Source organism: Saimiri boliviensis, chromosome 6 (assembly GCF_048565385.1).
Source record: "Saimiri boliviensis isolate mSaiBol1 chromosome 6, mSaiBol1.pri, whole genome shotgun sequence".
In the NCBI taxonomy this organism is placed as follows: Eukaryota; Metazoa; Chordata; class Mammalia; order Primates; family Cebidae; genus Saimiri; species Saimiri boliviensis.
Window position 1 is genome coordinate 60,712,790 of NC_133454.1, and position 13,432 is coordinate 60,726,221.

General features: G+C 50.8%; 1 protein-coding gene across 5 annotated transcripts in view; it reads left to right on the forward strand.

Moving 5' to 3' along the window:
- PKNOX2 (PBX/knotted 1 homeobox 2) overlaps window positions 1–13,432 on the forward strand; it is a 269,623-nt gene that overhangs the window by 231,862 nt on the left and 24,329 nt on the right. For all 5 annotated transcript variants that reach the window (XM_039470683.2, XM_039470684.2, XM_074400798.1 and 2 more), the window contains one exon: window positions 425–613. In XM_039470683.2, coding sequence (XP_039326617.1) covers window positions 425–613 — 189 coding nt within the window. The remainder of the gene's footprint in view (window positions 1–424; window positions 614–13,432) is intronic.

Consider the following 13,432-nt stretch of genomic DNA (forward strand, 5'->3'; position numbering starts at 1 on the left):
ACCCGTAACAAACCTAAAAAGTTGTCAGGAAGAATATAATCATCCCCATTTATTAGAGACTAAGGTACGGAGAGCTTAAGCAACTTGCCCAAGGTCATACAGATAGTAAATGACAGGCCTGGGGCTTGGACCTGGCCTTCCATTGCTAAGGCCAATACTGTTCTCAGAATATCACAACTGCCTCAAGAACAGCTGTGATAACAGAGGGCTCAGAGCAAGAGAATAACCAGCAGAGAACTGAAGTCAGGGGGATGAGAAGGCACTGCCTACCACTTCTGGGCCTTTTGGCCAAGATCAAGTGTAGGAAGCATGAGCTAGGGCAAGGGGTAGGCTCCTCTCCCTGGGGGTGGTTGGGGCTGCAGGTCCAGGCAGTGAGAGGAATGGGATGCAAACTCCTGGGCTCACCTCTCCTCCCTCTCTGCAGATGGTGAAGGCAATCCAGGTCCTGAGAATCCACCTGCTGGAGCTGGAGAAAGTCAATGAACTCTGCAAGGACTTTTGTAACCGTTACATCACCTGCCTGAAAACCAAGATGCACAGTGATAACCTGCTCAGGAACGACCTAGGGGGGCCCTACTCCCCCAACCAGCCCTCCATCAACCTTCACTCACAGGTAACACGCAAAGCTGGGTCCCATCTCTTAAGCCAGGCTGCTCCTAAGCTCAGCTCTGGAGCCACGAGTGGAGGAAGGTCCCCTGGTGACCTTCATTGGGTTAGACTCGCTGGGTCCCTTTGCCATGAGGGCCCTCCTCTGATCCACCCCTCTTCATATCCATCAGGCCACCCAATCCCTTTTTTACACAGAATGCCCTGCCAGGGGATTGATATTCCCTCAAAAAATGACCTGATCAGAGAGGGACAGTGTCCAAAGTCATTCCTGGCTTCCTGGCCCAAGATATCCCCCAAAATGAGGACCGGAGCTAAGGAGATGGAATGCTCTCCTGAAGGATGAGCTGGGACTGGACTCAGACGTCCCAGCCCCACAGGCTTCTCTAGAGGGCTGTGGCTTGCCAAGCCACCTGCATTTCTGGAAAAGGGCATTTGGGGAAAGCAGTCATTCCTCGAATCCTGCCCACCTAATGAGTGAAGCCAGCATCCCGTGGGCCTACTGCTCCCTAACCATTCTCCAGGCACTCATGCTACCCTGTCACCTCTGTCCTCCTAAGGTTCAGGGCCACGTTCAATGTCTTCTCAAACCACCCTATTCCCAGGTTCCCCTGCCGCCTTTATCCTGGGACCTGGAAAATATGAAAATGCTGACTACACGCTTTGGGCAAGACTGGGCTTTCCCCGCCAGGGCAGTGTATTTCCCCAAACCTACAAACCGAGAAAGCTGCTGGCAATACCTCCCCACCCAACTTACGGGCCTATGCATAAGCCACAGGCTTGAGACTCTGTTCCCTTTCCACTGAGCTCCTGAGTCCTGGAAGATACCTGGAGGGTCCCCAGGGAGGCCTCCATAGCCTCTTCTCATTAAACAATCAGGCATGGGGATGCAGGTAAACTTTCTAGGAGTGAGTGCCGAGAGGTGTTGGAAGTAGTACCTAAGAAAGACTATGCCATTTTCCTCCCTAGACCCTGAAGGAACCACCCATGTACTCTGTCTCCTCAGATTGGTAGAGTCAGAGGAGGGGACAGGCTGACTTCTAGAAGGCCAGCCTCGACTTGCACATTTTGACAACAAGCACAAAAGATATACTCGGAATCATATCCAACCCACCCCATTGGGCTCTTTGTGAGACTTGGTAGTGCGTACTGCCCGGGACATAGGGCACAAAGTTTACTTCCTCTTCCTCTTGCTTAAAATCACCAAGTCACTTTATGACAGATCTAAAAACGCCCGCCCAGGCTTCTGCCTGCTAATATTCTCTTGAAATAGACTCATTCCTTCAGAGTCTTATTGTACTTTCCCTTATGATCAAAATTAGCAAGAAACTTGCATAAAAGAGGACAATAATTGCTCAACGAGCATCTCGTTTGTAATTTATTAGTTTCTATTATTGTGGGTTACCATGGTGACGCTGCGCAGTCCCGGTGATGGGAGAGATGCAAGATAGGAGCTGAGGAGGCTGTGAGGCCTCGCCAAATGGAGATGCACATTTTTATCAGTAATTTTCATGAAAATAATAAGTGAGGAGTTAATGAGATGGAAAGCCATCCTGTGGCTATTGTGAATTTTTTTTAAGTGTTGATCTAATTAGAATGCATCGGTCAGGAAAAGTAATGAGGATTTAGTGCCTCACAGAGATGTGAGGATCATATCAGAAAATTAGCACAAGTCTTTGGAAATAATCAGGTCCTTGGAGAGGCACTGGATTTCCCCTCCTGGGCCCTCCAACTCCACCTCAAGCTCTGGAGCTGGGGGTGCACCAGGGTAGTCGGGGGAGGAAGGAGGGGCAGAGGGCTTAGCAGCCACCTCCATCCCCGCAGGGTTGGGGGTCTGAGGCTGACAAGTCAGGCTGCAGAAACAGGGTCACTGGAGAAGTGGGGTTTGCAGAGAAGGATAATGTGGGCTCTGGATGGTTCAGAGCTCAGACATGCTGCCACCTGCAAAAATTAGTCCCCCAGGGAAATCCCAGCACTCAGCCTTCCAAGCTTTGAGGAAAGGGAGAAGAACTTTGATTCCTATCACTGGAAGCATCAGATCTCTGCCTGGAAGTGAAGCTGGCCCAGGGGTAGCCACTGCAGAAAGGACATTGATCAGCTGGGAAAGAGGAATCAGACAACTGGGCGGTGGGGGGTCGGGGGAGGGGATGCAGGCAAGACACTAAGAAAAAGACACTTTGTGAGGTATTCCTATTTGGTATTACTCAAACTTGCTCCCGCGTTTTCTCTGACTGCCACTGCCTGCTTTGTTCTGGCTTCAGGGATAAATACGGTAATTACACACAGGCTATGGCAGGAGCTTCCTAACCTGCTCTCCCATCTTCTCTGGCCATCCCTCAGCCCACCTGCACACCCACACATCTCTTAAGCTGCTGCTGCTGGATTCATCTTTCTAACTTTGCTCACGTCATTTGCCTGCTCAGAAACTCTGCTTGCCATGACTCTGGGAGTAGGAGACAGGGCTTCCACATCTGTTCATCTGACATCCAAGGCCCTCCTAGGTCTGGCTTCAGCCTTCCTGGCTGGACCAATCTGACTGCTCAAGGTGCTGTAACCATCCTTCCATGCCTGTTTGTTTGGGTGACACCTCCCCAACCTCATCTCCCTGCAGGACCAAACCCAACTTCTTCCCCAAGGGCAGTAACAAGGCTGCTCACTCAGGAGGCCTCCCTGATACCCCATCAAGAAGGGATGCTTCCTGTACTCCACTAACTGCTAGAGCCTGCTGAGCCATCAATATGGCAAAAGTCACTGTGACTTTATATTTTAGATGCTTGTGTTCATCTCATTTTCCTATCCTAGATAACACTTTTTGAGTAGAAACAGTGTTTTATATGTTTGAAATCACAAAATCACTTTGCCTTTTATTATTTATTTATTTATTGAGACAGAGTCTAGTTCTGTCGCCCAGGCTGGAATGCAGTGGCATGATCTCGGCTCACCGCAACCTCCACCTCCCAGGTTCAAGTGATGCTCCTGCCTCAGCGCCCTGAGTAACAGGGATTACAGGCACACATGCCACCATGCCGAGCTAATTTTTGTATTTTTAGTACAGACAGGGTTTCACCACATTGGTCAGAGTGGAAAACCACCTTATTATAGACCAAAAACAACCATTCCTGGCTTCTGCCTACTGGTAGTCTCTTGAAATAGACTTGTTCCTTCAGATTCCTATTGTACTCTCCCTGTGACCCCAGCGGTGACTACCAGACGGTCTTGTGCATGGTGGATGACCAGGAAGCTCTTATTGAAAGAAGTTATGGAATGAGAGAGAGAAAGTGGGGGGTAAGGGAAAGCCAAAGGAGGAAAGGAGAAATAGGAAGAAAAATAAAGGGAAAGAAAGCCAAATATGCAGGGTCAACATTCAGGAGGGAGGTAGACAGGCTGAAGAATTGGAGGAAGAGAGCAACAGAGACAGGGAGACACACAAACGCAGGAAAAGGGGGATGATACTGAGAATGACGGGCAGAAGGAAAGACTGAGAGAGGAACAAGGAATGGCAGCAAGAGTGAAACCAAGTCAAAGGAGAGTGGATGTGGCTCAGTGCACAGTCCAAGGTACAAGGAGGGAAAGTCAGGAGGACATGCTGTGTGCTGCTCCTATTGTATTACTCAAACTTGTCCCTGCATTTTCTCTGACTGCCCCTGCCTGCTTTGCGGAGGCTTCGGGGGTAAATATGGTAATTACACATAGGCTATGGCAGGAACCTATTCTCCCGCCTTCTCTGGCCATCCCTCAGCCCACCTGCACACTCACACATCTTTTAAGCCTTCCCAGGACAGGATCCTGTCACTGTCACGCTAAGGTAGGATTGGGGGCTTGCATGGGCTCTCGTAAGAAGGAGAGGAGGCCCAGGGCTGCTAATAATCCTTCAGTGCAGGAGACAGGTCTTGGGTTCAAGACACAGGAGCCTCTATGGAGAGGAGAGAGAAAAGGGGTGTGTGTGTGTGTGTGTGTGTGTGTGTGTGTGTGTGTATGCGTGTGTGTGCACGTGCACACACACGGAGGCACATGCATTCGTCATGGTTCACCCTTAATCCCCCCCAACCTGAAATAGCCTCACTGAGCACCAGCCTGGCCTGGGGAGGGGTGTCTCCCCTCTGGAACATGATCCTCTGGATCAACATTCCAGCCGCCTGCCAGCTTTGTTGCAAACTGCTGGCTCATGGTTTTCCCTGTGTGCTAATCATCTAGCCTTGTGTTGCAGAGTGGGAGACATTTTTGTTTTCAGCTTGGTACCCCCCACTCCCAGATGCTATGCCGTGTCCTCCATCTAGCTCTAAGGGTTGAAAGTATTTCTGCTCTCCTTCTATTTCTCTGTTGGGTGGAGTGGAGGTGGGAGGTAAGGCAGACTGCTCTCCCAAGCAGGGGACTAAAGCAGACTTGCAAAGACCTGGGCCACAGCTAGATTTTCCCCCTCCCCAGGAACCCAGTGGGTGCTGCAGGCACCCAATGACACTCAGGCTTCCTACTCCTCAGAGCCCAGGCTTCTTACAGAGCCTGCACCCTCTCTAAGGAGATTGGTTCTAGACCCCAACTCTGGGTTCTCCTGTCCTTCCTAGAGGGCACAAACAGAACCGTTCCACGAGAGAGAACTTAACTCCCACCTCAGTCAAGTATCGATCTGACCTGAAATTCATCCTTCTTTCTCTATGGAGATTTAAGCCTCAGCTCTATTCCAGGTGGATTGGATTGAATCATGGTTCTTGTTCAATTGCCAAGCATTTGGGGGGCACTCACTCTGTGCACTGTGCTAGGGCCTGTGAGAACAGAGCCAAGCCATTGTCCAAGAGGAGCTTCCAGACTCAGTGGGAGAGAGCCATGAGTCGCAATGAGGATCTAGATAAATCATGTCAGCCGTGAAATACTCAGGGTCAAGAGTATAGAGGAAAGGAGTAGCCAAAGAGATGGGGAAAGCAGCTGCAGGCAGGGATTCTGGGTTGGGCAATCCTCACATGTGGCTTGAGGTTGCCCCAGTCTCCACTCAGCATCCTTCAACCTCAGAGAGGGACCAGGCCCTGGACCCAGCCCTCACACCTTCATGGCCAGTTTGTTCCCGCTCCCAGTAGGATAAACAAACCTCAGTACAGAGTGGAGAGGCTAACGGGAGGATTTTGCCCATTGTGATTGGAGAAGTTGCAGATTCATTGGCTGGAAGGACTTCCTGGGGGAGGTGGCATTTCAGACAGGCTTGGGGAGAGCTGGTAGCCTATTAGGCAGCCTTTATAAAGGTGAGTGTTGGCCAGGTGCAGTGGCTCACGCCTGTAATCCCAGCACTTTGGGAGGCCAAGGCAGGCGGATCACGAGGTCAAGAGATTGAGACCATCCTGGCCAACATAGTGAAACCCCATCTCTACTAAAAATACAAAAAATTAGCTGGGCATGGTGGTGTGCGCCTGTAGTCCCAGCTACTCAGCAGGCTGAGGCTGGATAATTGCTTGAACCCAGGAGGTGGAGGTTGCAGTGAGCCAAGGTTACGGCACTGCACTCCAGCCTGGCGCCTCGTGACAGAGTGAGACTCTATCTCAAAAAAAAAAAAAAAAAAAAGTGAGTGTTTCCAGTGTAGCGAAAAGTCTGGAAGAAGGCGAGGAACAGAGAGAGCCAATCAAAATACCTAGAGAGGAGATGGGGTGGAGGGGGAGTCATTCATTCAAGCATCCTGCGCCCATTCAGGCACCTCTGGAGCCTGCTGAGTTCTGGGGATATAAAAACAGATGCGACACAGTCCCAGATCTCCAAGTGTAATGATGGAGTACCTCGAAGCTAAATGCGTGGGAGTTCTGTTTTGAGGCTGATAGTGGTGGCCAACTGCTAAAGATTTTAAAGGTAGTGGAGAATATAGATGGTGGGGTCAGGTCTGCAGGCATGCTGGAGACAAATCAATTGAGTAGCCACATCTTGTTGTATTGGTCTAAAAAGAGCTGGCAGAGGGCGGGGAAACAGTGAACATTTATTAAGCTCCTCTGTCTCAAACACGGTGTGTACTAGGTGCTTTCCACAGCTTATCTAATTTACTCTTCACCACCGGCTTCAAGGTACACGTTATTTTCTCCATTTTACGTCCAAGGAAAGAGAAGCTGAGAGAAGTGAAGACCCTGGCTCAAGGTCACACACCTACCAAATGGTGGAGTCTGGGATGGGCAACTCCAGAGCCCATCTTCTTGCTACATGGGGATACATTTTTGTGACACATAGGGAGATGAATCAGGGGTCCTGGGACCTGGTGGGGAGAGATGGTCCTTTGGTCAGGGTTTTAGGGACTACAAAGGAAGAAGCCAATTTCTAGGAAGCAAGAATTTGGATTTTCTAGTAGACTGGAAGTAGGGAAAAGAGAGGTACGAAGTTAAGGCCATTCTGAGGTGCTGGCCCAGCAGCCAGAGAGGACTCTGTAACTCCGCGCCTCCCCAGCAGAATAGGAAGGGGACGAATCTACCTACCTTCCACCTACCTAGGAAGGGTGGCACTTGTCTATTGACCTCTAAAGAATTGAATTTTCCAGATTGGCAAGGGGCTGAGAGGGTGGGAGACTGTCACCCCAGCCAGGACCCTAGAGGTTCTGCCAAGTGCCTAAGCATCCTGAGGACAGGACCGGGGAGTCTGAAGACTGGATGAGGTGGGGAACGGGAGCAAACTGCCCTGGAAAGATCACTACTTAGATGGACTGGGGGCATCTCTAGACTGAAGTAGCCAAAAGTAGAGCCACACTGCCTGTCACAGGCATTAAAGCTGTCTCTTCTGCCGATTCCTCATCCCCGGCCCTGCAGCCATAGGGCCGGGAGACAGGAGGGCGGCCCTTCCCACCAGTGAAACCCGAGCTCTTCTCCCGTCTGAGAAGGAATGTTCCTTAAGAGCAGCAGCTGCTGCTTGTCCCCACAGGCCAGAACTGCCTTTCCCTGGAGACTAAAGCCCCCAACAGGAATGGAACGAGAACAGGATTAGGTGGCTTGTTTACATGTGCTTGGCTTCCCCGAGTTTGGGAATCAGGCTTTTCTTGGTCTAAGACAGGGCCCTGGTTCTGCCAGAACAGAGAGATACTGCCAGGAAGGGGTGTTTGGGGACAGGGACAACCTCTCCACCCTCGTAAGGCACATTTGTGCATGCATGAGCACGCACGCGGGTGCACACACATTCACACACACACCCCACATCCCCCCCCACACACACACATAGGAATACACCCCCGGGCCAAAGCCCAGTGAGACCACACACAGATCTAGCATCTACCATGCACTTAACACGGTGCTAAGCAGTTTTGGGAAATTCAAAGAAGACTCCTCTTTCCCTCAAAAAGCCTGCAGCCAAGCCAGGGAAAGATGACGCCTGCATAAGAAAGAACCATTCTGTTGTGTCCGGTAGGTAAGGCAGATGGGAGGCCAGAGGACGGACTGTGGCCATGCCCTGGGGAGGTCAGGACAAGCTTTTTAGCAGAAGGGAGACACTCAGAACCAACCCCTGCACCACCCAGCCCAGGCAGGGAAGCTGCCAGCACCGGCCTCCTGGGAGGCTTTGGTGAGTGTGGTCTGAGCCGGTGGATCAGCAGAGACCCCTAGTGGCCCGGGGAGGGAATGGCAGTGGGGGGGGCTGGCTCCACACCACCCCACACACCACCCCACACGCACCACACGCTCATCCTCACCCACCCTCCCACACAATCCCCAGGAAATGGCATTGGCTCTTTTACAATCCTCAGCTGGAAGGATCTTTGCCAGGCCGTCCAGTTCACTCCCCTGTTTCACAGGTATCCAAGTAAGAGAAAAATTCTATTTCAAAACAGCTTAAACAGAAACTTTTCTGTCATTTATTTCCTTCACTCCTTCGTGTCTTGGTCCCGTAATGGTTTCTTCCAGGAATTCCTTCCTTGAGTGGAAACGAAGTCTTCCTTGAGTATCCCAGGGCAGCCCAAGCCCTTTCCCCATTAGTAATGAAGCACGGTGGCTCACGGGGCAGACAGCTCTTCCAGGGCTAAAGTCAGACCACCATCCAGTCGTGTGGGCCCCTGCACCCCCCACTTCAAAAAGTCATTCCACAGCCTCTCACCACTTCTTAGTCAGGCCTTCCTTGGGAACAAGTCATCTTTCTGCTGTTCCAAACGCAATTTGGAGTCAAACTCGCACGATGACCCCTAAGGTCTGTGTAGAATGAGTGGTGGCCGCAGTTCCAGGGTGTGGCAGCTGGTCCACAGGATGGCTCAGAAGGCACCAGTTCTCTGCCGTTCCAAACCCAAAGCCCTGGCTTGCTCTGCCCCTCCTCAGAGGCTCTCTGCTTCTGAGTCTCAATCAATAGCGCCTAAGGAACAGGAGTGGGGCTGCTTCTGGGGGTGCTCATGGAGCCCAGTGATTTTCATCTGATTCCCAGGCTTGAGGCAGTTCCCAGAGGCTTGGGGACACCATGAGGTGTTCCTAGCGGAACAAAATAAACAGTTCTTGGGCTGGATAACCAGCTCTCATCCCCAGGTTCCTGGACGATTCCAGCAGGGATGTGAGGCCTGGGTGCTGAAAAACATCACTAGAATGTCATCAAACGCTCTTCTCACCTCCATATGGGCACTAAGGAGCCTAGAGGGGAAACTCTGTTTGCATCTAGACACAGTGGCATCTACCTGGGTTTGGAGTCTGATAAGCCCCGAGGGGAAGCTGTCAAAAAGCTAATAATAATGTGTGCTTAGCCAACATGTGCTCCCTACGGGGCTTCCACTGCTGTTCTGGAAGCTCATTCCTGAGAAATGACAGTCAGAGCCCCCCTTGTCTCCAGTTAAAAAAAAAAAAAAAGAGGTGCTAGAGACCAAGCCTCTACTGGAAATCGCAGGGAAGTGGAGTTGTGGGGCCCGTCAGAGACGACACTTAGGATCCTGGGACTCAGCCACTGCCCAGGAACATCTCAGACAGGGAGGCACATAGTAAGGTTTGCACAACTCTGGCCGCATGTGCAACCCCAGCTGAACCCCTTCCGTTGCTAAGCAAAGGACTCAAGCAGCTTGAGGGCTTGTAGGACAGGTTTCTAAATCCCAACTGCACCACTCCTTAGTTGAGTGATCTTAGCCAAGGAAAGTGGGAAATAAATTACTGGATGGCTAAATGTGCCAGGCACGGTGCTTGCACTGGAGCCTGTCTGCCTGACCCCGAGTTACATATTCCTCTGTGAGCACTTGCCCTACACTCAGAGCCAGAGGCCTCAGGCTAGAGGTACAGCTCTTTGACTTTGGGAATTTACTTCCACTCCCTCTGGACCTCCATCTCTCTTCAGGCAAATAGGACAGTCTGTCCTGCTGACCCCATGAGGTGATGGTGAGATTAAAATGGCACATCGTGGCGAAAGATTGCTTTCTAATATTCAGTGTGTTTGGTAAATGGGTCATTTTCAGACTCATCTGATCTTCGGTACCATCACAAGGAGGTTTTTAAAAATATAGAATGCTAGATGGATCAGGGTCTGATCCAGTGGCCCTGAGAATCTGTGTCTTAAAAAAAAAAAAAAAAAAAAAAAAAAAACCACCTCAAGGCAGGTTTGTGAAACAGTTCATGTTTACAGATATAAGGGATGAATATCATTTCCCCAGCCCTCTGGGATGCCAAAATTTTGCTTCCTCTTCCCTGCCCCACCTAAGATGTTGCCAGTCCCGACCCTGCCCTTGGACTCTAACTCTGAAGGTTTTTATTTTATTCCTTCACTGATAGAATCTGGCTGCCTCTCAGCACCTTCCAGTAAAAGACCCAGAGAAGGGAGAGAAGGGTAGGAAAGAGAAGGCTCTGATTCAACGCCTAAGTGGCCTTTAGTTACCCAAACTGGGTAAATTGGCATGGAGTGTATCCAAGCCACATGGTGGAGCAACAGCCAGGGTCTGAGTAAGCAGACGAAGCTTACTCAGGTGGTGGCTCACCCTCTGCCTTTGAGTAGGAAACAATGTGTGTTGGTTGAATCCCAAGGGACACATCTTGTATTTATTTTACCGACTTTGCTTGTATTTTTCTAACCTTGCTGGGTACTTTTTGAGGGGTGAAGAAAGTCTGGGACAACTTTTTATGCTTGAAATCCTTAAATATCCCTATCAAAGAGGAGCATGCTAGCATGGATGATTCCAAACAAGGGAATATTGAGAAGTCACTTCCACTGGTTTTAAGGTGGATGGCATGGAGGTACCCACTCCTCCACTAAATTTACCTTCAAGCCTGGTGTGGTGGCTCATGCCTATAATCCCAGTGACTCAGGAGGCTCAGGTGAGAGGATTGCATGAGCCCAGAAGTTTGAGACAAGCCTGGGCAACATAGCAAGACTCCCTACTCCATCTCAAAAAAAAAAAAAAAAGTAAAAGTAAAGGTACCTTCCGAGTTTGCTTCAGCTCCAAATATAATATCAATACTGGTTTACATGCTGTGTGAATGGTAGGTGGGATGTGGGAACAAGGGAAACTCAAACTCAGAGCAGGCTCATCACTGAAAATGCAGCCTTTGAGAGCTACTGGTGTCACAAGGAGACGAGGCCCAGAGAAAGGTCGTGACGTGATTGCCTTTCCTCCGGTGCCCACACTGCTTCTGGACTTCTGAGTTTTAGTTGTTTTTATTTGTTCACTGTCCTTGCAATGACCATTGGTTAACCTGCAGGATTCAAGGAGCATTTGCTGCCCAGAACCTGTGTAAGGGGCATTTCTGGGTGAAGGATAGCTGTGTTCTGGTCCTCCGGCTGCTAACCAGCTATGTGGCCTTGGGCAAGTCCCGGGCACCTCTAAACCTCAGTGCCTTATTTGTACTTCAGGAAGGGGAAATACGTGGCTTTGAGGGGCTCTTCCAGTTTCCAGGCTTCTGCACGGCAGACTCCATTTTAGACGACAACTGCAGGAACAGGAAGGCCAAGAGCTCTGCTCAAAGTGTAAACCTCACAGGCTGGGAGGCTCTCACAAGGCCCAGGTAGGGGAAGCCAAGGCAAGAGCTGCCCCCTCCCTTCCCGAAGGTCACAGCCGCAGAGGTGAGCCCGGAATAGAAGCGAGGCCTCCGTCGCCCCACCCACCCAGAGGAGCCAGACCAGGAGGCCCGTGCGGCAGGTGGGTGGGAGGAGGGCGTGCTTGGCTCGTCTCCTCCTGGCGCTGCTTATTTATAGGCAATACTCCTCCAGCTCTTGGGCCAGAGACAACCCAGGAGAGTAAAAAAGGCAGCTCTGGAGGAGACACCAAGGGGGATTTAATCAGCTGAATCGAGTGAGATGTATAAATCAGTGCCGACTTCCACTTCCTGATAGGCCCTGCCAGTTTCTGTGGTGTCAGGTCTGGGAGGAGATCCGCCGTGACTGTCCCCCTGGGCAGTGACACTTTCCCTTTGTCTGTTGCGACAGGTAGGCAGTCACTGGCTCGAGCTTTCCTCCAAATACAGATCTCTCCTGCTCAAAACCTTAGATCTGCCCCGGAGGCTGAAGACCCAAAGTTTCTTCAAGTCCTAAAACAAAAACTGGGAAGCTGAACGCCTTCTTTTTTTTCCCCATTTTGTCTATTTTCTTGACGATTTACCTGTCTAAATCCTTGCAGTTCATGCTTTATGATTCCAGCATTCGAGCATGAGAATCACCTACATGGCCATTGGACCTGTGAACCGGTTCAGGCCCCATCTTCAGATGAAGAACTATGGCTAGGAGGAGCTGAGAGACCCAGGCCCGCCTCTTAAGGCTCCCACACCTCATTTGCTGCCTTTTTTGCTTTCTCCAAACCGAGAGACCCTAACCTCCCCCGCATCCTATTTTTTCCTCACAAACTTTCTCCAAGCACCTCACCTCCCAGCTCAGGCTCCCCAGAAAGCAGGGAGGGCTTCACATCCACCCCAAGGACTTCTTTATCCAGCTGTTAACTGGGGATGGTGAGGGGAGCAGAGGGCCAGGAAAACATGTCTTAGCTGCCTGGGCTAATGCAAAGAAAACACCAGTCCAGGCACGGTGGCTCATGCCTCTACTCCCAGCACTTTGGGAGGCTGAGGCGGGCAGATCATGAGGTCAGGAGTTCGAGACCATCCTGGCCAACATGGTGAAACCCCATCTCTACTAAAATACAAAAAATGAGCCCAGCGTGGTGGTGTATGTCTGTAGTCAGTCCCAGCTACTCAGGAGGATGAGGCAGGAGAATCACTTGAACCTGGGAGGCGGATGTTGCAGTGAGCCGAGATCGCGCCACTGCACTCCAGCCTGGCAACAGAGGGAGATTCCCTCCCCCCCCCCAAAAAAAAAAAAAGAAAGAAAGAAAAGAAAAGCAGCAAGGGTTGTGTGCTGCTGGCGGTGTGGGGAGAGGAGAGTCTGTTTCCAGTGGAACCCTATGGGGAACCTGAGGAGGAGAACAGAATTGATGCCATGTGCCGAAGGTGGCTGAGGCTCATATGAGACACATTCAAAGACAGGTTATGGAAAGGCTAGGGTGGCTTTCGTTTGCTTTTCTAACACGTATTTTAGTGTCCTGAACTAGGTGCTAAGGATACAAAGGTGAGAACTGGAGGCTGCTCCGTCTGTGGAGCCTAGTGTGACAGGTCGATGATGGAGGTGTGGGGAGAGGAACTGGGGAATGGGAAAGCATCAGGAGCTAAGCATGTCTGAAGGGTGAGCAGGTGCCGACCAGGTGAAGCCAGGTTCTCAGACCCGGCTGCACAGTAGAATCACCTGGGGAGCTTTTAATAACCCAGAGCCCATTGAATATGATGAACCTGATCAAGAGGAAACAATCCAGAGCCCAGTACACACTCCTGACCAATGAAATGAGACTCTCTGAGATTGGAACCGAAGCATCATTGCTGGAGATTTCAAAGTATAGCCAAGGAGTAGACCACAGGGTTATCAGATAATCTGTGCCTTAGGTTTGCAG